General features: G+C 35.6%; 1 protein-coding gene across 1 annotated transcript in view; it reads right to left on the bottom strand.

The window, feature by feature from the left end:
• MYO3A (myosin IIIA) overlaps positions 1 to 27,135 on the bottom strand; it is a 184,033-nt gene extending 156,898 nt beyond the window's left edge. The window contains exons 1-3 of the mRNA XM_036460222.2: positions 27,051 to 27,135; positions 11,371 to 11,555; positions 8,374 to 8,508 (exon numbers count right to left, since the gene is read on the bottom strand). Coding sequence (XP_036316115.1) covers positions 8,374 to 8,508; positions 11,371 to 11,538 — 303 coding nt within the window. The 5' untranslated portion in view covers positions 11,539 to 11,555; positions 27,051 to 27,135. The remainder of the gene's footprint in view (positions 1 to 8,373; positions 8,509 to 11,370; positions 11,556 to 27,050) is intronic.
• Positions 27,136 to 27,943: the final 808 nt, after the last annotated feature.

The raw sequence follows: 27,943 nt of genomic DNA, 5'->3' as shown, positions 1-27,943 counted from the left end.
CCACCTGTAATTTTTAGTCTTTGATGCCTTGAAAGGGATATAATTTCAAAGAGAAAAACTGCTATAATTGGAAAGCAATGAGAGAAAGCAATGTCCCTGTTAAGAATGACAAATCAGGACCAATTCAGATAAATAACAGAATGCAGTTTGCAGCACCACAGCAAAAGGAGTAATTATACCTCTGACTGAATTATGAGGAAGAGGGTCTTTTAACACAAAGATGTCCTAACTGAATCTTGGCTCCATCTTGGCTGAGGGAACACTAGGCAAATAGCCTCTGAGAGAGAAGATTGGATTGTTTATGGGTTTAAAATGTAGCTGTTCATCCAACCCAGAAAGGGAAAATTAGTTACATCTCAGTTTTTCTATTTGTCATCATCAATAGCAAATGCTTAATGACTCAATTTTTTAAAAACATATTTTATTGATTTTTTTACAGAGAGAAAAGGAGAGAGATAGAATTAGAAACATCGATCAGCTGCCTCCTGCATGCCCCCTACTGGGGATGTGCCCTCAACCAAGGAGCATGCTTTTGACAGGAACTGAACCTGGGACCTTTCAGTCCGCAGGCTGATGCTCTATCCACTGAGCCAAACCGGTTTTGGCATTAATGACTCGATTTTGATTCTGTGTTTCAGTCTCCAGGTTCAGTGATAAGCATATGCAGAAACCTAACCAACTCTCATGTCCCCCTGGTCCTTGCCACTGACGTTCAACTGGAGACATTATGAGTTAACCTGTTAACTGAGCAGGACGTATAAATACGTGAAATGTAAACAATATTGGGTACGGGTAGGACATATGAATATGTCCTTGAAATATATGGTGAGCCCTGAAATGGGCAGGAGGTATATTTCCAAACAACAAAGGTATTAGTCATCCATACATGTCTGGACATGAATTTAAGACACGGAGGGAATCAGTATAATTTCGCTAGTGAGAGTGGTAGACGTGTTCAACAAGAATTGTTTTGGAGTTAACACATGACTTACTGAATAAAGGGTATAGGATTTACTTAGATAATTTCTATACGTCAATTCATTTGGCTGAACTCTTGTGTCAAAACAATACAGACATTGTTGAAACAGTGAGGATAAACAGAGTTGGAATCCCCAGTGAAATAAAAACAAAAAAAATTACAGAAAAATGAACATATAGTAAGATTCAAAGACAAACTTATCGTTTTAAATTGGAAGGATAAAAAAGACGTATTGATGCTCAGTTCTATTCATAATGATGAAAAGACAATGATTGAAAAGGGAGGAAGGAGGCAAGAAAAACCGAATGTTGTCCTGGATTATAACAAGAATATGGGCGGCGTAGATTTGGGAGATGGAGTTATGGTGGCCTACACGGCTGCCCATAATAGGGTAAAAAATTTTTTTCTACGTTTAATTGATATGTGCTGCTTCAATGCATATATTATATACAAAAAAAGATAAAGGTCATTTGGATCAATTACACTTTTTGATAGAGTGTGTAGAGAAATTGGTAGATAACAACACAATGAAAACCCACCCAAAGACATCAACAAGCAGCTCTACATCTAAACCATCACGCTTAGTTGAAAGGCATTTTCCAGAACAAATGAAAAGCAATATAGGAAAAACTAAATCCAGGGAATGCCGAGTTTGCTACGAAAAAGGTGTTAGGGAAGAATCTACATACTGGTGTCCGGATTGTAAAGTAGCCACTATGTATCAACAATTGTTTTAAAATATATCACACAGAAGTTGAGTTTTGAACTTTTACATCTATATTTCAATTTTTTAAACTCAATATTTCTATTTTCTTGTGTGCTTTTGTTTATTGTTCTGTAATTGTTAACTTTTTTATATTTTTTATTGTGTATCAAAATAAAATATATATATATTTTTGTAATCTTTATAATTGTTTGTAAAATTTATAATTTTTTAATTCGATGTTTCCATTTTTTGTTGGTATTCTTTTCTATTTGTTTGTAATTTTGTATTTTCCTTTCTGCTTTATATATAAATAAACGAAAAAATATATATTTCATAGTCTTTTCCTTTAAGTATAAATAAAAAAATAATAATTTGAAATTACATCCTCCGAGCGTGATGTACTGACACATACTAGTGAAAGAGTATGCGCCCATTATATGTTGTGTAATTAAAAAGGGAATTCCGCGGTTAACAGGTTTTAAAGGAAGTACAAACCCAAAGAGGCACAGTAGTTCCCCTCAGAGTCCATAGGTATTTTGAGACAGAGAGTAGAGACCACATTCACATAACTTTTATTACAGTATATTGTTATACTTATTCTATTTTATTTTCAGTCATTGTTATTAATCTCTTACTGTGCCTAATTTACATGTAAATAAACTTTATCATAGGTGTATATGTATAGAAAAAAAAAAAAAACCCCTATATAGTAAAAAAAAATATATATATATGTAAATTGACCCTAATGACAGAACGGGAATGACCAGTCACTATGATGTGCACTGATCACCAAGGAGCAGACGCTCAATGCAGGAGCTGCCCTCTGATGGCCAGTGCGCTTCCGCAGGGGGCTTCTGCTCAGCCACAAGCTGGGCTGATGGCAGGGAGCACAGCGGTGGTGGTGGAGCCTCTCCAGCCTCCATGGTGCTAAGGGTGTCCAACTGTGGCTTAGGCCTGCTCCCAGCCAGTAGGTGGGCATCCCTGAAGGGGTCCTGGACTGCAAGAGGGCTCAAACCAGGCTGAGGGACCCCACCGAGTGCACAAATGCCTCTAGCAGTACATATAAAGCTCAGTATCCATGGCTTTAGGCATCTGTAGAGGGCCCCTTGGGGAAGGCACATGGACATTTCTTTAATTTGTCAGTTGAGCCCAAGGCACTGGTAGAGTCCTGCTCCCAGTTACCACCCTTCCACACACCCCCCCGCCCCCCCCCCCCCCCCCCCCCCCCCGCAAGAAGGAGGGGGGTCGGCGGAGAGGGGAGGTATTCAGTTCTGACTTCTTATCTTTGTCCAGGTGTCAGCAGGGGTGGGTCTAGATATGTAAATCCAGTAATGCTAGGGCCTAGTTAAGAATGCAAATAAGCTCCTTTGATCCTAAGATTTGGTGTTACTTCCTGAATTCTTGGGATATAAAAATAAACCTGCTGCTTGGCTCTGGGTGCTCCCTGCCTCTCCATCAGAGAGAATGGTGCCCACCTAGCTCTCAGCTGTATAAATCTATTTCTGCCTTTTGTCTCTTTCTTTAATTTCTTAATCCCCAGCTCCTCTACTCAGGAACCTAACCTTTTTCCTTTTCCATGTGGGGCACGAAAAAGAGAGAACTCTCTCCCACACACAGGCATCCACTGGGGGTCTGGGAACACATCTATTCCCCATGAATAAGGGGACTATCATATCTATATTTTACTAAGCAGGTCAGCCAAGGGATGTGGTAGCAATAGCAAAAATTAATATATAAGTATGGTACTTTAAAATGAGGCATAAATTTAAAAAAAAATTAGCCCTCCCTTTATGCCTTCATGATTGGGAAAACCTAAAATGTTAAATGACAGTAAAAATCTCCATTCATCTTCTTGTAAAAACAAACAAACAAACAAACAAACAAACAAAAAAAAAATGAATCAGATCCCATAGCAAAAAATGTTCTACCTCTTCTCTTAGTAGGTCATTTCATTTCAACTGCACAACTGGAATTTCAGAAGGCTAGCAACTAGTTCTCTTTTACTAAATCAGGGCAACATTTAAAGTCCGAAGATAAATACACAGAAAATTTAGAAGGAAAGAATTCCCAAACAGAACCTTGTATATTATTCATGCTCAAAAACTGATAGCATGCCCTGGCCAGTGTGGCTCAGTCGGTTGAATACTGTCTCATGCACCAAAAGGACTCCAGGAGATTCCTATCAGGGTGCACATCCAGGTTGTGGGTTTGATCCCCAGTCACAGTGCTATGGAAGGCAACTGATCAATGCTTCTTTCTCATATGGATGTTTCTCTCTCTCTCTCAAGCTAATAAAACATATTAAAAATTATAGTATAATAAAATGAAGAAAAGATACATGAAAGAAAAAAAAACTATATCAAAGTGAAAGAAATAATTTTAAATCACAACTAAATAATAGGAAAAAAAAAAAAAAACAGACTGCCCAGAAAGATCTACATTCACATTATTCTTAGGATTTCAATTCTATTTTGAAATAGAAATAAAATGACTTTTCCTGGTAAAAAGTCACTGGGCAGCAGTTGGTCTAAGCTGGCATAGCGCCTATCCATATGCCAGATGGATAATGAGGTGTGTGATGGTGGCTCAGCCCCTCCGGGACACAATCTTCCTTATGTAGATTCACATTAGAAACCAAGCTTGTTAGCATGCCTCTTTGGTGCCACTCTTTTGGTATCCTCATGCAAAATAATTCACTTGGGCTTTATTACAATAATAGGTATAATTAGCAGTCATTTTGCAGAATAAAGTATTGATGCCACAAGCCAATTTTCTGAAAGTTCCTCTGAAGCAGCATTTGCACCATTCATGTTTATAAATCAGGTAATTATACATCTGGCCACTTATGTGTATATGTAATGTGTAATTGATTTACATATGCAATTTAATTACCTTATATCAGTGAGCTTCTTGCTCTCTTTACCCCTTTCCCCCTCTTTGTAAGTTCAGATAGATTAGATTTCTGAAATCCTATTATAATAAACTATTATTTATTCTTTTTTTCTCAAGCTATTTAGAGATATTTCCAATACCATACCTGATAATAAAATATAAGGACAAACCTCAAAGAAGCTGTTAAGTATCTATTGATTCATTATATCAGGAAGCTGCTTCACTTTACTGGATGTTCCAAAACCATTTTAATCAATCTTTTCTGTCCTCTGAAAAGAACATTTAACTATGATCAGGAGTCTCAACTCTTACCTAATTCCATGTGATAATAGTGAATGTCAGTATAGGATTATCATAAAAGACAATGACTGATCTCATTCAGTATTTTTAAAGGCAAAGATTTATATATATATTGCCCATTTAGGCCTACATTACAATGCCTAATCATCTGCCAATGATTCTACATGGAAAAAAGTAAAGATGCAATTATTGAAAATGTTTTGAAGGATACAAAGACATGAAATTTTATTCAAGAGTATACTAAGGATTTACACAGCATTACATCTCAAATATACAAACACAAACATGAAGTAAGCCTTTTAAAAATTTCCATTAATTTAAGGCAAAATGGTTTAAATTCATAATTTACATTGTATTACTTAGGTAATTAAGTTTTGCTTTGTTTTCATGTGTGATTTAACTAAAAAATAAAGCTATTTAAAACTTAATTGAGAAGTACAAAATAATTCTGAAATTCTAATAATTTGCCTATTTCTAAATAACACAGCTGGTTAATTAAAAATTTAAACTTCTATATAATAATATAATACACAGTTTCAAATTTTGGAAAGGCTCTTGAAAATATTATTTTACAGTTTTGAAAGCCTCCGTGGTTCAATTAAAGGTGGAAGATTAAACATAAATTTTTCCTTTCCCTTATGAATCTCCATTAGAATGCTAGTAAAGGAATAAAAAGTATAAATCACAAGAAAAATAGAAAACAGAAAAAGAGAGAGCGGTGGACAAGAGGTTCAACAAAGTGTTTCAATGTGGAAATCAGATAACTAATGGTAACTGGTGTAGCAATGCAAAGGAAGCCACAAACTAACGAGCTGCATGAGCAGATTAGCCCAGACAGGACTGAGTCACAGGGAAAGTAGAGGTGGAGTAGGAAGGAGTGATGCAGAACACAAGGAGTCCTTTGGAAGTCTCTAATCAAAACACTTGATCCCTCTTAACCCACATACAGGCCATCCACATCCAGAGCCTGCATAGTATTCCTCACACACTCACCCAGCAAGAGACTGGAGGTTTTGTTCCCTACAGAGACTCAAGATGTAATGACATCACTATAGCAAACAGTGAGAGTAAGGTGCATACCATTCATTACATGATGTGCAAAACATAGAAATCAAGTTGCAACGTGGAGGTGAAGAGACCCAGAAAATGATAAATTCTACCCAGGTGAGCAGCAGAGACATATATCGAGGTGAGATGCATGACAGGCCTCCAGAATGGAGCAGGGCACTGGTTCCAGAAGTGCAAATAATAACCTTGCTAAAATGCAGAGCATGGATTACTACATTAAAGAGCAGAGATGGCCAAAACCGGTTTGGCTCACGTAGGGGTGTCGAACTCAATCAGAGAAGGGGCCAAAATCTAAAATCCAGCCTAAATCGTGGGCCGAATGGTTTACTGAACAGTCATAAACTGTCATTGTGATGGAAATGCAGCGGAGTGCAGTGATGACAGTGCGGTGAGGGCCACATTGCAAGGCCTGGCGGGACGGATTTGGCCCGCGGGCCTTGTGTTTGACACATGTGGAATAGAGTGTCAGCCTGCTGACTGAAAGGTCCCAGGGTCGATTCCATTCAAGGTCATTTACCTTGGTTGTAGGCACATCCCCAGTAGGGGGTGTGCAGGAGGCAGCTGATCAATGTCTCTCTCATCGATGTTTCTAACTCTCTATCCCTCTCCCTTCCTCTCTGTAAAAAATCAATAAAATATATTTTAAAAAAATAAAGAGCAGAGATGCTCAGTCATACATTTCCAGGTACATCAACCAACACATCAAAAGCACAGACCTGCTCAGGAGAAGGTGGCACCACTAAATGGGAAATACGCTATTATTGCTTTACATTTTAGGCCTTTTGGTTCTACTTGCTTTTTAATGTGTATTTATTTGGAAAGGGTAAAAAAAGCAATTAAGCCTATTTAAAATTGCATTAAGTGAAAAATAGGATAATTTGATAAGTGTTATTTTCAATATTTAAACATGCATAAAAAGGTAAAGGATATATGTTAAATGTTAAGTATGGTTCTGATAGTTTCAAGTATATTCTACAATTATCATCCATTATTTCTATAATCCTTTATAATTCATAATAAAAATATGATGTTGAGTAAGGAAACAATGTACTTTATAAATGATTATTGTGCCACTGCAGGAAAACCAACAGAACATTCTGAAAGAAGAAGAAGAAGAATCACATGCTATTAAAATCATAATGAACACAATAAACATATGATATCACAGTGGTCAATAATGGTTTTACTAGCCATGATAACAACTTTAAAAAATTCTTAAATCACTGGAATAATGATATTCTATGAAAATTAGTAAAACCACATTCTCCTAGGACAGTCACCTGAGCAGGCACCTTCTAGAGCTCGGCATTAGAGAGAACTGTCCAAACTATTCTCAGGACTTAACAGGCAGAATCTACAGCTTTCCTCTGGCAACTTAGTCAGTATTCTACTGCTGTTCTCTGCCCCCCACACCACTAAATGTAAGTACCTGGTTTTGTAATTTATGTCATTAGTATTCAACAAGGAGAGAGAGAAAAAAAAAAAAAAACAGAAAAAAAAAAACCACAGCAGCTCACCATTTTTGCATAATGAAGCCTCACTTAAATTAATTTTCTCTTCTATCCTAGCACCTGGCTCAGAGCCTCAATCATGTATTAGCTGAATAAAATATGGATGAATAAGTAAATATTATAATGAAGTCCTTTTAAGCTTGTTCTTCTGCATGGAAAATAATCCTAGTTTCTTTTAGGCTTTTATTGTAGAGATGTTCCTTCAATTTTAAAATATATATATATATATTTTATTGTATATTTTTACAGAGAGGAAGGAAGAGGGACAGAGAGTTAGGAAGATCGATCAGCCGCCTCCTGCACACCCCCTACTGGGGATATGCCCACAACCAAGGTACATGCCCATGACCAGAATTGAACCTGGGACCTTTCAGTCCACAGGCCAACGCTCTATCCACTGAGCCAAACTGGTTAGGGCTGTTCTTTTAGTTTTTAATACTTTTGTGGCTTGTAATTTCCAATGTGTCTTAAGATGACAGGGCCTGCCCTAGCCAGTTTGACTCAGTGGATAGAGCATTGGCCCCCAGACTGATCGGTCCGGGTTTGATTCCAGGAAAGGGAACAGTTGCAGGCTGGCTCCCCAGCACTGGTCGGGATGCATGTGGGAGGCAACCAAATGATGTGCCTCTCTCACCTCTCTCTCTCTCTCTCTCTCTCTCTCTCTCTCTCTCTTTCTCTCTCTCTCTTTCTCTCTCTCTCTCTCCTCTCTTCCCCTCCCTTCCACTCTCTCTAAAAATAAAAAAAAATAAAAAAATCCTTGGGTGAGGATTTAAAAAAAGATGACAAGACCAAAACTGGGCACAACATTCCACTGAATACAATAGAGCTGCTCTGTGATATCGATGTTGCATAAACATGCAGTCATTCCAAGACCACACTGCAAATTTCTACCCATAAAATAATGTTGAAACACTTACCTCAAGAACCAACCAAAGCTTATCTCCATTTATTTTATCCTTCCTGAAGTACATCCCATAGAATTTGACCACATTTGGATGGTCAGAAAGAGTTTTTAAAATATTATACTCTGCTTCAATCTCTTCATCAATATCCTAGTTTTAAAAAGTCATAGGAAGAGAACTGTGAGAAAAGTGTGAATAACATCAAAGAAACATACTCTAGAAACTGAACAGAGAATTTAATTTTGTCAAGGCAAAGTCATAATAGTTTTATTGTGCTCAGCACTGTCCATTGAAATTTCTCGTTACATTGTTTAAAGGGAGTTTGGGATTTTTCTGCTAATCAAATACATCTCCAATTATGTTAATTAAATTGAATTAAAAAGGGATTTAAAAAGGCTATTTTGGTATATAATTAAAAAGAAGCATATATGGAGGTCTACTGTGGATGATTTCCTTTACTTTGTAGTGTTAACTGCATTTCAATGGCAGGGCCACTAATTTAAAACAAAAACTTTTAGCTAGTTCATTTTATTTCTTTGAAAAACAGGATATTTATAAGCTATAAAAACCAGTCATACAATAAATTCCCACCTTTCCAAAAAAGTGAAATACAATAAATTCCTATCTTCCCAAAAAAGTAAAATTCAGTTAAATTATATAAAATGGTGGATGACCTTTATTTGCTAAAGGCCCATTAAGAATAAGGCGAACTGATTGCTATCCTGTCAATAAAAATTCAAAATAGCCACTTACTAGTAGTCATGTTTCTAGAAAACCACATACACATAAAACAACTTATAGAGGAATAAATAAAAGAAAGCTTTCTAATACCGTTTTACAGTAAAATTTAATGTCCACATTGTTTTAAGACAGATGATGGAATCACAGAGCTGAGAAGAATTTTAGACCATAGCTCTACTATGTGAGGAAGACACTAAAGCTCAGAGAAGTTAGTCACAGAGCTGGTTAGTACAAGATCCAGGACTAGCCTGCAAGACCACTGCCTGCCGCCTTCCAATCCTGCTCATTTCATCCTTATTTTTTTGAGAAAAATGTACTAGTTCAAAATCCATAATAATGAGATCCTTTTAATAAAAAAAAAAAAAAACTCACTCTGTGAAATGCTTGGATGCATTTAAATTTATTTTATTTAGATTATAATCTCTTGGTTATAAATCTTTTTTATTTGACTTGTGACATGATGGATGAAGAGTAAATAATTCTTAGAAAACCACATAGGTACTATGACAAGAATAAAAGCAGCAAAATTTCATACTAGAGCTATGCAATCAATATGTTCCATTAAAGCAATACAACAAAGCATGATTTATTAGGTTAGTAGTATACCAAACATGACTATATTATGAAAGCCATCTGTTCTTCTCCATCAAGAAGTAGGGAATGGGAGAGAGACACTGATTATAGAATCAGACCATTGGATCTGTCTGGAATATTTTCACTTGTCACCATGAACCCTGATCCCTAATTGCAATGACTAGAAGAGAGAGGTACAGTCACTTTGGTACAACTTAATTTGTGTCTCTCTTCCCTTAGTTTAAATGGTAAGAACTTTCCAATAGGGAAATGAGAAGACATTCCACATCAATTAAAACTAAGCATAGCGCTGTTCATTATTTTTCCTCATTATTACCTAGTTACTGGGGGTTGGGGGGACAACCCACATTCTTTCTTCTTTACTCAAAATAATATGAAACACTATAGTCAGCATGAGTTTAGTAGAAATAAACTAAACTCCCCCCTCCCCCCTAAAAAATATCAATCTTAAAATGAACAGTGGCCCAGAAACCTTTTGCAGTGACGTCACCTCGTTTTGCTAGTGGGAGAGCTGGGAGGAGGACTGGGACTCTGATGTCCCCCACCACAACTCACATCATTTATACCAGGCTACATTCCCATCACATGTGCACGAGTGATATGATTGAAGAAATGGCTTTCAATAGGAGTTTGGGGATTATGTGGCCACTGAGCTCATTCCCACTCATCTATGTGCTATGGGAGGGCTACATACCTCCCAGTAACTAAAAATGCTTCAAAAGAGCCAGCCCACATTCCCAAAAACAGAATCTTGTCAATCTCCTCATGTTCTTCTGGGCAAAGAAAGACTTAGTAGGTTTCTTTATCACTACTGCTATTCCAGAAAAAGTAAAGGGAAATCCCACTCTGGCAACAGACAGAACATGAAATTCAGTTCTTCACAAGGAACCTCAACCTGATTATAAATGAACACTTTGAAACAATTTAAGCAAACCTGAAAATTAATTTCCCTTCTCTGAATGAAATTTAATGCTTTTCAATCCTCACCTGAGGATATGTTTTTATTGATTGTAGAGAGAGGAAAAAAGGGAGGGCGGGAGGGTGGAAAGGAAGGAAGAAAGAAAGGAAAGAAGGAAGGAGGGAGGGGGGGGAGGGAGAGAGGGAGGGAGGGAGGGAGGGAGGGGAAAAGAAAAGATCCATATACGAGAGAAACATTGGTCATTTGTCTCCTGCACACACCTGGACCAGAAATTAAACCTGCTACCTGGGTATGTGCCCCACTGGGAATCGAACCCACAACCTTTCAGTGTACAGGAAGATGCTGCAAGAAACTGAGACACACTGGCCAGGACCGGAATTTAATTTAAAAAAATATATCCAGGCTTGGCTTAAGAAAAATTCCTCCTGCAGTCTAAATAAATGCAAGAAGAAAAGGAGATCTGGTCCTGATCTAAACCCATGGGTTTATTATTACAACTTTTTAAAATCTAAAGTAATATAAAATGAACTATTGAGCTGTTGTGAGCTGTATTTATTTGTATTATATATTTATTAATTTATCAAATATTTCTTCCGCCTTATCTTATACATTAAATATACAAACAAGGAAAATCTAACAATCAGACCTTTCTCCGCACATTTTCTTCAAATTGCAATAAATAAACCAAGATAAGGTACTTACAGACATTTTACAGATAAAAACAAAATTAATTACATGATAAAAACAATGTTACTTACATGAATTGGATCCAGAATTTTGACTGCTGCTTTTTGACCATTTTTCTTATTCAACACTTTAAAAACTTTCCCATAAGTTCCTTTGCCGATTGTTTCGGTGATTTCCCATGTATCAGAAGGATCAGGAAAGTTATCAAAGATGATTGTTTTTCCAATTAATGGCAGCATCTCAAAAGTTTAAATCACTGCAGAGAAAAAGTACAGTTTCATCTCCATTTGATTGGGATTAAATAGCACACATAAACTCATGGGAAATTATCTAATATTTTCACTGATATGATGGAAAATATACATCAGTAACCAAATGTAGTGAGAGTAAAGGAAAATTTTAATTTCAATTCTTTTTGCAAACAGATTAATATGACTTTAATAACGCTTTGTAAGCAAGGCTTGATTTCTATGTTTAATATAGTCCCATATTAATTACTATTCATTCTTTTCAGATTAAAGTAAGAGGTCTATATTTAAATCATTTTATTTACTACTTTATACACAGTTATGAAAAATTTTAGCATGCTTAGAGATAATAAAATTCAACTTCTTCATAAAAGCAAATCCTCACTTTAAAGTTATTTTTTCTTTTAACACTTCTCTATATAAAACCCAATAAGGGGTCCTTCCACATTGCTTTTAGGAATAAATTTCTTTAACATAATCTACCAGTTCCTTTAACATATGTCTCTTGCTTAACTTTCTAACCTTGGGTATCTACACTTCTCTCATCTATACTAATAAAAGAGAAAGATGCAAATTGACCATGCCTCCGCTATGCCTACCAGCCAATCAGGAGTATGAAAATTAACCCAACAAAGATGGCAGGTTAATTTGCATACACAGGCATCCAGCGGCCTGGGTTCTGGGAACATCCTCAGGACCCAGGCTGCTCTGAGCCTGTAGGTCTGCATATAGGCTCTGAGCTGCTGGGGTCCCAGAAGCCCTGGCCAGGGTGGGATGGCAGAGGCTTGAGCAGGGCCTGAGCGGAGGGGGATTGGCCAGGCCTAAGCTGTGGCACAGGCTTGATCAGAACTGGGGGCGGGGGAGGGGAAGGCCCTGCTCAAGCTATGGGGGAGGCTTGAGCAGGTGGTGGGAGGAGGAGTGGGACAGGAGAGGGTGCCAGCCTCAGCTTTCCAGAAGACCTGCCTGCCTCTGTGAGCTGCAGAGGAAATACCTTTTCTGACCATTCATTGGCTAAACTCTCTGTACGCCACTGGAAATGTTCTTGGTAACTTGGGCAATAAGAATCCAAAAAGGTGATCTAGGGTTTTTCCACCACACTCCTGAAGGAAAAAACAAAGGTCTGCTGCTGGAGGTCTAAGAAATGTCATATTCTGCCATGGCCAGTTTTGCTCAATGGATAGAGCATCGGCCTGCGGACCAGGACTGGGTCTGATTCTGATCAAGGGCATGTACCTAGGTTGCAGGCTCCTCTCTGGCTGGGGCCCAAGTCAAGGCTCATGCAGGAGGCAACCAATCAAAGTGTCCCTCTCACATTAATGTTTCTCTCTGTCTTTCTCTCTTCTACACTCTCTAAAAATCAATGGAAACATATCCTCAGGTGAGGGTAAAAAAAAAATTGTTCCCTCTTTACTATCCACTTTCTCCCACAAAACTTCCTAACTGATGCCCCTTTTATAAAAAATGGAACCAATGATATATTCCTTAATTTTCTCATCTCAAAAACTACAAAGCAATGTACATCAAACACAGTGAGTTCATTTAGATCATCAGCAACTGCTATTTGGCCTCCATTAATCTTTTCCTTTGGTTCCTTGTCAGCTCAGAAAACTCTTTCTTAGAACAAATCTTTCCTGGCCAACCTATGTAAAAGTAGCTTTCCCCATGACAAGAACATACAGACTTTGTTAATTTTACTGCTGTATCTACAATTCCCAGAACAATGTCTAGCACATAGTAGGCAATCAGTGAATACTGGCTAAATGGGAAAATGTATGTTAATTTGTTAATTCTGCCAGCAGAGATCTTATCTACCTTGTTCAGTTCCAAATCTAATAATGCCTAACTCTTTGCCTGGCATGAAATAGAAGTTAAATATAGCTGTTGAAAAAAGGAATCAATATAATTCTTCAAACAAGTGTTTTTGAAAAATAGAAGAGAAATAAGGATTATAGAGAGCTGAAAAGAATTTTTAAATCTAAACAAAAGTGGGTCTTATTCTGATGCATTATCTGTAAGAGCACATCATCAATTAAATGGCTATGAATACCTGCTAAAACTTATATCACCACATAAAAACATACTTATGAATAGTTCTTAGAACACTTAATTTTTATGAGATGTGTGCCTTTAATCTGAAATGCAAAAAATAAACCACAACAAAGTAGGAAATAATCAGTAATAATCATCCACTTAAGTGATTTTATAATCAATGGCAGGATAACTACTTCTTATATCTATCTACTTGAGTCATGCAAATAACATTTATGCCATCTATCTAATGTAAAAGTTAGACCAAAAGACTGGCTTAAATCTTGTTAAATGCCTGAAATGGGGGTTTTCAACCATTAGAAACATTTTTTCTATGGAATAATTGCTTTCAAATGGTAATATTATGGAACACAATTTTAATTTATGTTATATTAACTATTAGAAATTAACTATTAGTCTTTAAGTACAGAGATGTAAAAATTTAATTAAAAAGTCCTGAACACCCAGTGAATGTAAAGTATTTTAGAGATAGGAAACTCATGGATAGATAAATTTAAAACTATAATATAGTATGAATACCGATATATAGTAGAAATACGCATAAAATGCTATAGTAGCCTAGGTCAAGAAGCGATTAATTCTAAAGTGACAATGAAAAGATACAGAAAATAAGCAGTATTAGAAGTGAACATTAACCATGATCAGGAGTTTATTTAAAATACAATATTCTTTTTAAAAGTCCTCAACCAGACAAATATTTAAAGCAATGCACTGCTTTATTATAAAATAATAATCACAGGAATGAAAAAAGCATAGGCATTTTGAAGTCAGAATATATGTAGTCAAATACCATTAAAAAAACAAAACAAAACAAAAAACCTCCCAGCAAGTGAGTAAAATAAAGCCTTAAATGACTTTCTAAAAGTAAAATATTAAAGAATTTCAAGAATTAAAATAGAAGCAAGTTTTCTGACACCTAAACTATACTTTCCCCACTCTATACAGTTGTTTATTCTCTAAGAATAAAACAAACCATCACAGTTAGTAAACAACTAATTATTTCATGACTACAGTAAATTGCTTCTACATAGCAATAAACATTCATATTTTTCTAGTCCTTTAGCATTCGCAGACTAAAATATAATTCTCTAGCTCAAAAAACTAAAACATAATTAAGTTCTTAATTATATAATCATGTGAGCTAAGGGATTATTTCTGTCATATATATTTGCAGTATTTTGATATATGTATTTGCCATAATTCTGAAAAGTTAGTTACAAAGTTACATATAAAAAATGAAAAATCATCTTTTTAAATTGATTTTATTATATGTTCAGCTGTTGGGTTCTTTTTCAAGATAGAAAAAAGATCATAATATAATGAAAAAAAAGTATCTTACTTCAAGATCTTGACATTCATCTCAATAATTATTTTGACTGCTTTTGTAAACCTGTACTGTTTTATAAAATAAACAAACTGCCTTCATGCTCATTCCAAAACATAGCAGGAATGATCTCCCATTAAGTTCTCTCTTCCATCTGCCTAGAATGCTCTTTCTCCAGATATCCACATGACCTTCAAGTCTTATATCAGTATCAACAATCTTCTCAATAAATACTCTTGAGACCATCCTATTTAAAATCTCTTCCTGCCCCCCTCCACCTCCTCCTGCTTCCCAACTCCTGGTCCCCCTTAACCAGCACTTTTTTCATAGCACTTATTATCTCCTAATACACTGCATCATCTCATTTATTGTTTTATTCATTGTTTTTCTACACTATTAGAATGCAAGCTCTATGAGATTGAATGTAAGCTCCATATAAACAGAAAATGTTATCCAGGTTGTTCACTAATGTATTCCAAATTCAGGCACAGAGGAGGTAATCTTCAAGAATTTGTTGAATATTTGATACAAATGAATAGAATAATACATAATTTTTTTCAGATGGTTTTACCAGTGAATTCTATCAAACAGGAGACTAGAGAAAACAACTGAGAGTATTTATGAAAATATAAAAATTATAAAAAAGAAACCAGCTGATTTCACAAAATAACTGAATTGAAAATTTTCCTAGAGTGGCTCAATATCAAATTTGAATAGAAAGAAGAAAATCAGTGAACTTGAGAAAAAAGAAGAATGAAGAAAAGTGAATTGAGCTTAAGGGACTTCTGCAACACATCAGGCATTATAATTCATAAGTTTTATAAGAGTCCTAGAAGAAGAGAGTTATCAAAAGGCAAAGACAAAGGAGGAATCCTGAAAGTAGCAAGAGAAAAGTTTCCTATCATTTATAGGAAATCCTCAATAAGATTTCTCAACAGAAACATTGTAAGTCAGAAGGCAATGGGATAATATACAGGGTGTCCACAAAATATGTATACACACTTTGAATGATTATAAAGTCAGTGTTTATTAATATACAATTAACTTTCATCATCTTAAAGAATCTAAAGAAATGAATCCTTTGTTTTGTCAATGCCTGTTTTCAATGGATGAGCATTCTGTTCCAGGCACTGCTGATAACACAAAGCAATGGAATTAAGAATCATTTTGTTCCGTATTTGTGTGCCCTCAATTCATTGACAGTTGTCAGTTTTGTACTATAAACTTTATTTTTTATGTAATCCCATAGAAAAAGTCTAGTAGTACTTTAGGATAAATTTTTTTGTTGTTGTTCAAAGCTTAGTCTGGCTTCCCCCATTATTTCAAATGAGTTAAACCTGAAAAAAAGTGCAAATTAAGTTAGTGATTATCAGCTATTAAAGTGAGTATACATTTTTAGGACACCCTATATTTTAATGTGCTGGGGGGAACACACCTTGTCGTCTGAAAATTTACATCAGGAAAAAACTGTCCTTCAAAAATGAGAAAGAAATGAACATTTTACCAAATAAATCAAAGATAAGGGAGTTCACTACACTAGATGTGTCCTACAAGAAATGCTAAAGAGAGTCCTTCAGCATGAAAGGATGTTAGACATCATATAATGATAAAAGGATCAATTCACCAGGACAATATAACACTTACAATTATATGCACAAAACATCAGAGCTCTAAAATACATGAAGCAAACATTGAAAGACTCAAAGGGAGAAATAATTCTATAATAATAGTACAAGACTTCAATACCCCACCTTAAATAATGGATAAAACATTGAAACAGAGATCAGTATGAAAATAAAATATTTGAACACCACTATATAGCAATTTTTTCTAATACAAATAGAAGACTCCCCCAACAAAAGCAGAATAGACATTTTTCTCAAGGGTACATGAAACCTTCTCTAGGATAGACCATATGTTAGGCCACAAAACAAATCTTCATAAATTTAAAAAGACTAAAAACTTACAAAGTATTATTTCCAATAAAAAATGAAATTAAACTAGAGATCAAGAGCAAAAGGAAAATTGGAAAATCCACAAATATGTGGAAATTAAAACATATGGTTAATCAATGAGTCATACCAAAAATTATAAAATAATCAGAAAATATCTTAAAGTAAATGATAATATAAATACAACCTAGAGCTCTGGCCAGTTTTCTCAGTGATTAGAGTGTTGGCCCATCTATTGAAAGTTATGAGTTTTATTCCAGTTCTGGTCAAGAGTACACATTAGTTACAGGCCTGATCTCCAGTGCCCGTCAGGTTGGGTGCAGGAGGTAACCAACCAATGTGTCTCTCACCTCAGTTTTTCTCTCTCTGTCTCTTGCCCTCTTTTCCACTCTCTCTAAACATCAATAGAAAAAACTTTATCAAGTGAGGATTAACAACAACAACAAAATACAACCTAGAAAAACCTATGGGATGTAGGAAAAGCAGTACTCAGCGGCAAATTTATAGCTATAAAAACATGTTAAAGAAATTTCAAATCAATGACTTTACACCTTAACTATAATTAGAATAAGGGGAACAAATTAAACTTAAAGGTAATAAAATGAAGGATATAATAAATATTAGAGTAGAGATAAATAAAATAGAGAATAAAAAATAGAGAAAATCAAGAATTGTTTCTTCATAAGCAATATTGAAAAGCCATTCTGTATTGACTAAGAAAAAGAGAGAAGACACAAATAAACTAGAAATGAAAAGGGGACATTATTACTGATTTCACAAAAATTTAAAAAAAATTATAAGATAATACTATGAGCAATTGAATGACAACATCATAAATAAATTAGACAAAATAGACAAATTCCTAGAAACACACAAACTATCAAAACTGAATCATGAAGAAATAAAAAATCTAAATAGACCTATATTTACTAAGAAAATTGTATCAGTAATCAACCCCCTCCCCCCCCAAATCTCTTAACAAGAATAAAAGCAGCCCAGGACTAGATTGCTTCACTGTTGAAGCTACCACACATTTAATAAAGCATTAATACCATTCCTTCTCAAACTATTCTAAAATGTTCAAGACAGGGAATATTTCTTAACTCACTAGATGAGGCCAACATTCCCCTCATAGCAGAGCAGACAAAGACACTACAAGAAAAGAAAACTGCAGACTAATATCCCCATAAACACTGATACAGAAATCCATAAAAAGAAATACCAGCTCACTTAATTCAATAGCATATTAAAACGATAATATACAATGAACAAATGGGATTTTCCTCAAATGAAATAATTCTTCTATTGTATGAAAATCAATGTAATACACCATAATAACTAATTGAAGGCAAAAAACAAATAATTTAAATTGATGCAGAAGAAAACATTTGATAAAATTCAAACACATTTCAAGATAAAACAACAAACACTCAAAGTAAAAATAGAAACTACCTGATTATACCTAGTAAGAAAGACCATATACTGAAAAACTTCAGCTAACATCATACACAGTGGTGAAAACTGAAAGCCTTTTCTTTAAGATCAGAACCAGTCAAGAATACCTACTTTAGCAATTTCTAGCCCAAACAGTACTGGCAGTCAAATAAATAAATACAAGGTATTCAAACTGGAAAAGAAGAATAAAATTATTGCCGTGGCTGGTTCGGCTCAGTGGATAGAGTGTCAGCATGCGGACTGAAGAGTCCCAGGTTAGATTCCGGTCAAGGGCATGTACCTTGATTGCTGGCACATCCCCAGTAGTGGGTGTGTAGGAGGCAACTGATTGATGATTCTCTCTCAAAGATGTTTCTAACTCTCTATCCCTTTCTCTTCCTCTCTGTAAAAAATCAATATAAAAGCTCTAACTAAATCCCAAAATATAAGAACTAAGATACAGGAAATAAAAAAAAGATACAGGAAAAAATGGAGAAATTCACAATTTTAGTGGCTGCTTTTAACATATCTCAGTAATTCCTGGATCAAGTGGACAAAAGAATTTGTAAAAATAAATAAAATTTAAATAACAAAATTAACAAGGAAAATTTAATGGATATAATGGAATATACATGAGATCTTATAACAAAAAATCAATAATAATAAAAGCATAATATACTAATTAGACCAAATGTCCTTCCAGACATCCTTCCAGACCTTCCAGACGAAGCCAGGGCTGTGAGGTAAGTGGATCATGGGTGCCTGCCAGCAGCTGGAGGGAATCCTGGGTCCCGGGTGCCAGAAGAAAGCCAGTGCCAGTAGCTGGGGGAAGGAAAGCCTACTCTTGCATGGATTTCATTCATCGGGCCTCTAGTAAATAGATACTCTCCCTGAGAATCTATAACTCCAACACAGTTAAACAGACAACATGGAGGGACCTGGGCAGTATTATGCTGAGCAAAATAAGCAAGTCAGAGAAAGACAAGAATCACATGATCTCGTTCATATGTGGAATTGCTGGGACTGACCACAGATGAATTGATTACTCTGACACATAGTATTTCTGTGAAAGAGAGGCTAAGGGGCTGGTTGGGAGGAGGCACCTAAACAGCCTTAATTACCTGCCTTGTTAGGCTTTTATTGTAACAACAGCTTGAACTAAAATTAACCTCTCAGCAGGGTAAGTATCCTTGAAAAAGCATATGCTTCCACAAGGTCAGGTTTTAAAGACTAAACACAGAGATTTTAGCAAAACTCCCAGGGACTTGGACTTCTTTGGAAAAGTCAAGGCCAAGGTTGTTGCGGAAGGTCCCCTTAAAAGTCCCCCAACCTTTCAGAGACTCCTTCTTACAGACTTTCCAACCAAGTCCTGTGTTTCCCCACAAGGAATCTAAAGAACAAAATAAACTGATGAACAAAACAGATTCAGAGACATAGAAACATAGAACAAAATGTTGAATCCCAGAGGGAATGTGGTGGGGGGTGGGGAGATGGGTAGGAAGAGATCAACCAAAGAACTTATATGCATACTAGAGGCCCAGTGCATGAAATTTGTGCACTCACAGGGATCCCTCAGCCCAGCCTGTGCCCTCTCGCAGTCCAGGAGTCCTTGGGAGATGTGCAACTGATGACTTAGGCCTGCACCCTGTCAGTCGGACATCCTTAGCACTGATGTGGAGGTGAGAAAGGCCGCTGTGCTCTCCAATCATGAGCCCAGCTGGGCCAGTCATGAGCCCAGCCAGTCATGAGGGCTTCTGGCTGAGCGACACAACCCCTGTTGAGCATCTGGCCCCTAGTGGTCAGTGCCTGTCATAGCAACCTGTCATTCCAACATTTGGTTCATTTGCATATTAGCCTATTTTTATATAGGATATGCATAACCCATGGACATAGACAATAGCGTGGTGAAGACTTGGGGTGGGGCTGGAGCTCAGGTTCAAGCTACAAAAAGGGACATCTGAAATACTTTCAACAATAAAGATAAATTTAAAAAGCAAAAGAAAAAAAAAAAAAAAAAAATGAAAGATAAGTTTTTAAGAATCTATACAATAGGATATTTTTAAAAGCCCTCCTAAATAATGCAAGAGTCAAAGAGGAAGCATAATGACAATTTTAAAACAAACTTAAAATGATAATTTCAACATCCCCAAATTAATTAATGCAATACACCACACTAACAAATGAAAAATAAAAAGTATATGATCATCTTAACAGATGGTGAAGCATTTGATAAAACTCAACCTCCATTTATGACAAAAACTCTCAACAAAATGGATATAGAAGAAACATACTTTAAGATAATAAAGGCCACGTATGACAAGTCCATAGCTAACATCATGTTCAACAGTTCAAAGCTAAAAGTTTTTCCTCAAAAATCAGGAACAAGATAGGGCTGCCCCTTCCTACACTTTTATTCAACATAGTACTGGAAGTCCTAGACATAGCAATTACACAAGAAAGAGAAATAAAAGGCATCCAAATTGAAAAAGAAGAAGTAAAACTATAGCTATTTGCAGATGACATAATATATATAGAAAACTTTTAAAAGTCCACCAAAAAACTATTAGAATTCATAAATGAATCCAGTAAAGTTGAAGAATACAAAATCAATATACAAAACAATTTGCATTTCTATTCACTAATAACAGACTATTAAAAATAGATATTATGAAAACAATCCACTTACAATTGCATAAAAATACATAAGAATAAATTTAACAGAAAAAAGTGAAAGAATTATACACTGAAAACTATAAGACATGATGAAAGAAATTGAAGACACAAATAAACTGAAAGATATTCTATACTCATAGATTAAAAGAATTAATATTGTTAAAATGCTTATCCTACTCAAAACAATTTATAGATCCAATGTAATCCTTATTAAAATTCCAAAAATGACAGTTTTCATAGAAATAAAACAAACAATCCTAAAATTTGTATAGAACAAAAAATCTTAAAATAACCCCATACAATACCTAGAATAAGCAAAAAAGCAATCTTGAGAAAGAAAAACCAAGTTGGAAGTACCATGCTCCCTTATTTCAAACTATATTACAAAGCTACAGTCATCAAAACAGCGTAGTTGTGGAATAAAAACAGATACGGAGATCAATGTTAAACCTATAAATTGTAGTCAATTAATTCAAGACAAAGGAGCCAAGAATATACAATGGGAAATGGACAGGTTCTTTAATAAATGGTGTTGGGAAATTGGATAGTCACATGCAAAAGAATAAAACTGGACACAAAAATTAACTCAAAATATAAAGACTTGAATATAGGACCTGAAACCATAAAACTCCTAGTAGAGAACAGAGGCAGTAAGCTCCTTTACATTGGTATTGACAATGATTCTTTTTTAAAAAGATATAACATCAAAAGCACCACCAACATAAGCAAAATTAACAAGTCATCATCAAATTTAAATCCTTATGCACAGCTAGAAAACTATAAATAAAATAAAAAGGCAACTTACTAAATGGGGAGAAATATTTGCAAATCATATATCTGATATATTTGCAAATTATATGTATTCAGTAGGTTAATATCCAAAATATATAAAGAACTCCTCACACAACTCAATAGCAAAAAAGCAAAACAAAACAAAAACACACACACACAAGCAAAGAAATAAAAAAACAAACCCCAAAACAAATAATCTGATTTAAAATAGGCAGAGGATCTGAATAGACATTTCTCCAAAGGAGACATACAGATAGCCAACAAGTACATGAAAAGATGCTCAACATCACTAATCATCAGAGCAATGCAAATCAAAATCACAATGAGATATTACCTCATACCTATTAGAATGACCATCAAAAAGATAAGAAATAACAAGTGTTGGAGAGAATGTGAAAAAAAGAAAAACTTTGTAAACTATTGGTTGAAATGTAAATTGCAGCCACTATAGAAAACAGTAGAAGATTGCTCAAAACATTAAAAATCTAACTTTTATATGATCTAACAATTCTATTTCTGAGTACTTATCCAAAACAGACAAAATCACCAACATGAATAGATAAATGCAACCCATATTCACTGCAGCATTATTTATAATTGCCAAAATATGGAAACAACCTAAGTGGCTATCAAAGGATGAATGGATAAAGAAAATGTAAGATATAATATATTTGTATTATATTAATTAATACTAATATATATTAATAACATATAAATTGTTTATATTTATATATAACGTTCAGCATGGCAACTAGATTTAATAATATTGTATTACATATTTAAAAGTTTCTAAGAAAATAGATCTTAAAAATTCTCACTATAAGGAAAAGAAATTCTGTAACTGTGTATGTTGAAGAGTGTCAATTAGACATATTTTGGTGATAATGTCACAATATATACAAATATGGGATCATTGTGTGCATACATGAAACTAATATAATACTGTCAATGCCTCAATTTAAAAATTAATAATAATGAAAATACTAGTCATCAAAATGTGGGGCAGCTAAAGCAGTATAGAGAGGAAAACATATAGCCTCAAATTATATATTGGAAAGGAAAGAAGGCTAAAAATTATGTTTGGAATAAAGAAAGAGCAGAAATTAAAGAAAGACATTATAAGATATATGACTGATTAGAGGATTGATAAAGATAACAGTTCTTCAAAAAGAGTTTTTTAAAAAATAGACAAACTGTGTTAAGACTGATCAAGAAAAAAGAAAAAGTACAGGTGAGTAACATTAAGGATGAAGAGACTAACAAATTACAGCTAAATGATTATTAAGGGATATAATTTTATATCAATAAACTTAAAAACTAATTAAATGGACAATTTTCTATAAATAATATAAAAGGAAAAAACAAAAAAAGAAAACTGATTTTTTTTGGTAGTTTGTATTAATTGGTCCTCATACTTCTAACATTTAATTTTTAACTCATCTAATCTTTGAGAAGAATAGATAAATTAATGACAGAAAAGAATCACTCTTCCCAAGTAATTCATAATACTTTAGATGTAATGACCAAATTTATCAGAAGAAGGGGCTAGAAACCTTGTTTAGGGATCACCACTTCATAAATGAACATGAACACATTTTTCCTTTCTAATAGAATACAATCTTTAATCAAACTCAATTGTTAACTTTCCCAGAACACATTCAGACAACACCATTTCTCAATGAAATGCAATTTCCCATTATATCCATGATATAAAACACACTAAGAAAGAAGCAGATGGCTTTTGTCAAAACCAAACAATATTTGAATACTGACATTCTTATTTTTAAAAACATTCTATATATATTTACTGTAGAATATTATTAAAAGATCCTTCCCTTGTGCCAAACTGCTTAAACTGCATTAAATAAGGTTTACGTTATATTCAGAAGCTCTTGCCGACCATGGAAGAACATCAGCAAGTCAGCTTCAGAACTGTGTCTCTCCACATAGAGCCAGAAGGATCTCAACACAGAAATCAGGTCACATTATTTCCCTGACAAAAATCCTTCAAAACCCCATTCTTACCATGTACTCCAGACCCAGAATGATTTGGCCCTTTCTGATCTCCCTTAACCCACCCTATGTTTTTCTTCACCATTCACAGTGACTTCAGCCTCAACTGCCTTTTAATTTTTCTTAGAGTATTGCAAGCGCTTTTCTACTTCAGTACCTCCTTGATATCTCTGTCTAGATGTTTCCCCCAATTTTCTGCTTGGCCATCTTGAACTTCTCTCCTACATAGTGACAGACAGTTGCTACATTCACAAATAAACTACATCAGATTAATTTATTCTATAGATCATTCTCTTGGTATGATTATGAAAGTAAGAAAATAAAGCCTACAAAATGCGAGTTTGCCATGTAAAACAAGCTTCCAGAGACAATGGGTCCAATCACCAAACAAAGGTATCTCCTTTTTCACAGAACTTTAAAACTTGGATTCACAGAAACTCTGGTCTAGCTTAACTACAGACTAGATGAACTGGTCACATACTCTTTCTGCTTTTCAAATGATAACAAAGCATGGTTTTAAACAGATGTTGTCTGTTTATATATATGGCCTTTCTGAATAAGGAATAACCAATGTTTTGTTCCCTTTAATTTGCTTTAAAATGTTTTATAAAGAGAGAGGGAAAGTCTTCTTATGTACTTTATACATGTATTCTTTTTTCTACCACTCATTTTATCATTTTGTAATTGTAGGGATAAAAATAGTTGCTAAAAATAAATGTTGGAACCAAAAGAAATGCTATCTTTTCCTAGAAAATTTCTCCATATTTAAAAACTGGCATTAGTGAGAACCTTAAGAACACTAGAAGTTTCATTGTCCACAGCTATAAAATGGAATAATGATGTATGTCTGAACTAACTTTCAGAATTGATATAAGTATCAAAATGAGTTTTAGGAGGAGATGCTTTGTAAATCATAACACAGGATTACTCTTTTCCTTTTCTAAAAAGCATCCAAGTTGGGTTATAGCTATGGCCACAAAAATTTCTGAATCAGAAATCACAATTTGAAAATATCTTCAGGGGCAGTGGAGGTAAAATACATGAGTGAAGCACATCTAGAAGAAATAAAAGGGAATGTGCCGGGTCTGGTGCGGCCAGGCCCGGAGCAGCGGCTACCAGGCTGGGAGCGGCCAGGCCCAGAGCAGCCGGGTCTGGTGCGGCCAGGCCCAGAGCAGCGGCTGCCAGGTCCAGGGCAACTAGGTCGGGAGCGGCGATGACCAGACCCGGAGCAGCTGGTTGTGGAACGAACCAGAGCAACGGAGGCCAGGCCCGGAACAGCCAGGCCCGGAACAGCTCACTCTTCGCCTGCCCCTGCCTCACAGCTGCCTCTCAGACATGGCTGGAAACTTTTGTGGGAACCTGAGGGTCTGCTGAATCAAGTGATGAAGGCTTAGATCTGGATGTGTTGAGTTAGTATAGGGCTGGGGTGTTGATCTCTGAGCACCTTGTGTGGGGCCTGGATGAGGCTGGTTGACCTATTTGGAAATGTCTTTTGTGTGAAATGTATCATTGGGCATGTGGTGGTATTATTGATATGAGAAAATGCTAAGTAACTGATTTACTATCTGAAAAGGGATTTACTATCGGGGAAAGGGAGGGAGGAAGAGACTGAACATAAACTGCACCTATGGATGAGGACAATGGGGATGGGGAGGGGGCGGAGGGTGGGGTGGGAACCTGGTGGAGGGGGGAAGAGATGAGGAACCTTTGTAACAATATGAACAATAAAGATTGATTTAAAAAAAAATAAAATAAAAGGGAATGGAGGCATTTTGGCAAAGTGGAAAGTATATATCTCATCCAAAGTGGAAAACCACATCTGGCTTCAGTGCTGGCAGTTAGTTGCAAGCCCTGCCTTGCCTTGTCCTCTTGTTTTTCAAGAGAAATTAGGACTTAAAGTTTACTAATTTTAAAAGATTGGTAAATAATTTTAAAGCATTCAATGAAAGTACTGAGCTGACCCAAATAAACATATCTGATGGCGAAATTCAGCCTTTATGCTATCAGTCTATAACATCAACCTGGGTTTTTGTGTTCTTTGGCCAGAAATAGCCAATAAACATAAAGCTCTCCACAGGGTATAATCATCCTCAGAGAGAAGGGGAAATGGATAATAACAGTGGCTAGCATTTTTTCTGGCTGCTTGCTATATGCCAGGAACCTACTGTGCTTCTACTTATACGTGCACTGTGTCATTTAATACTCATAAGAAAACTTTCAGAAAGGCATTACTGTAACCCGCAATTTCAGAAAAGAAAACTGAGGGTTAGAGAGAGTTCTTAAGGCCATAATGCTGGTAAAGGGAAAAGTCAAGAAACAAACCAGGTCAAAGTCCATGGTCGGAATGTGGTGTTCAATGATCCTGATTTCAGTTCAAAAGAGTAAAACTGCCAGCTTGAGGTTCCTGACTCCCTCCGTGCCCCCAAAGTGGTCAGGGGCCTTCTGTGAATTAGTCTGAAAGCCCTATGGAAACCTCCTATTAACCCTGTAATGGATAACTGTTTGTTTCCTATTACCCAGGGAAGAGAGTTTGTTAGATACAATCTCTCATATTATTGATTCAAGGGGTAAACAAACCAAGAGTTCCTTGTTATGTTATGTTTTCTTTTGTTTTATTTTTTTAAAGAGTTGGAAGTGACTAGGTTAGGAGCACTGATATTACAGAAATTATTAAAATGCTAAAACATTTTTACATAAAAAATGTTTAAACTTTATATGATTTACACTTATGTAATCTAAACTATATTTTTACTTTCAAATCTTTACTTTTTATCAAACTATTAGTAATAACTAGTGGATTTCAAATATTTTTAATTTGACAGATAAAAGTTACTTTTCAAAGAATATTTGCACAAAAATTTAGGCAAGTAAAAACACAGTTGAAAAAGGGCAGTGCTGGATGATGTCATCCTATTAGGTGATGTGACCAAAATCTCTGCTTGTAGCTCTACTAAGCTGGTATTAGAGATCACCAAATCGAATAATTTACTTTGCACTTTTTTTTTGTTCCCAACAATAATAATAAAAAAGGACCAAGACGAATGAGAGTAATTTTTCACATGCCAGACATCACATCAATATATTCATAAAGAGTAGATTATCTTTGAAAGCTAATATGTCTCTCAATTTTCCCATTTAAAAACAATTATCTTTGATAATGTAATAAAAATCAATATGGCACGAATAACTTGCACCCTCATTTATCTGTCAAAACTTGATACTTGGGGTCTAGCAAATCCTGAAAATCTGTCAACGTTATTACCCACCTTTAGCAAAGCTTGAATGCAATGCATAATAATGCTCCAATATCAAGACAGAGCAAAAGTCCAGGCAGCAGCTGTGATCCTGGGCCTGTAACACAGAACAAAAAAGTCGTGGTGTTACAAGGATAAGCATTCAGGATCTGGGGAAAGGAATTAGAAGTTGAACTTAGAACCATGTAGGCAGTATGGCAAGACTATAATTTACTCCTCAGTTTTAGCATTTTACATAACATGGAACACGGAGCATCTCATCTTCTGGGCCTGCATAGAAGAACTCTGAGGTTGTTCTAGTTACACTGGAGCAGTGTGAATCATAAATATGTTTAAGCGGCATTGAAAGCACCTATGCAATCACCAAGAAACTGGAGACATTAAAATCCACGAGGATTTGGCAGGTTTTCAAAAAATCTTAAACAAACAAACAAACAAACAAACAAACAAAAACACCACAATTTCAATGCCATCACAAAGGCTACTTCAAGGCTAATGCCCAATTACCATCCTAAAAATAATAAAATTTAAAAACAATTTATTTCTATTTTTATTCTTTTACATTTCTCGTAGGAAGAATTTATCAAGGGGTACAGAAACTGCTGGGGTACAGAGCAAGGCTGTTCTGGAGCAAGTTGAACTGCTTGCTGGTAGGACTTCTCTATTCCTCAGTGATTTTATCTGCGCCTCCTCCTTACAGAGAACACCTGGCAGGTGTCTTTTGAGGAGCAGGGACCCCAGCTCCACCAACCTGCCCTGGAGACTCCACCCTGAGCAGCTGTTCCCTCCGTGGACCCCGCGATGCGGCCGCCATCAGGTGGGTTCTCCCCCCAGATCCCCCCCTCGCCCTGCCGTGGGTTCTCTCGCGCCCCTCACGCTCTCCCTCGAGTCCAGCCTCACGTTCT

The sequence above is a fragment of the Pipistrellus kuhlii genome, unplaced genomic scaffold (assembly GCF_014108245.1).
Source record: "Pipistrellus kuhlii isolate mPipKuh1 unplaced genomic scaffold, mPipKuh1.p scaffold_m20_p_1, whole genome shotgun sequence".
Taxonomy (NCBI): Eukaryota; Metazoa; Chordata; class Mammalia; order Chiroptera; family Vespertilionidae; genus Pipistrellus; species Pipistrellus kuhlii.
The sequence above is the reverse complement of the archived record's forward strand: the minus strand, read 5'-3'. Positions and strand labels throughout refer to the sequence as shown.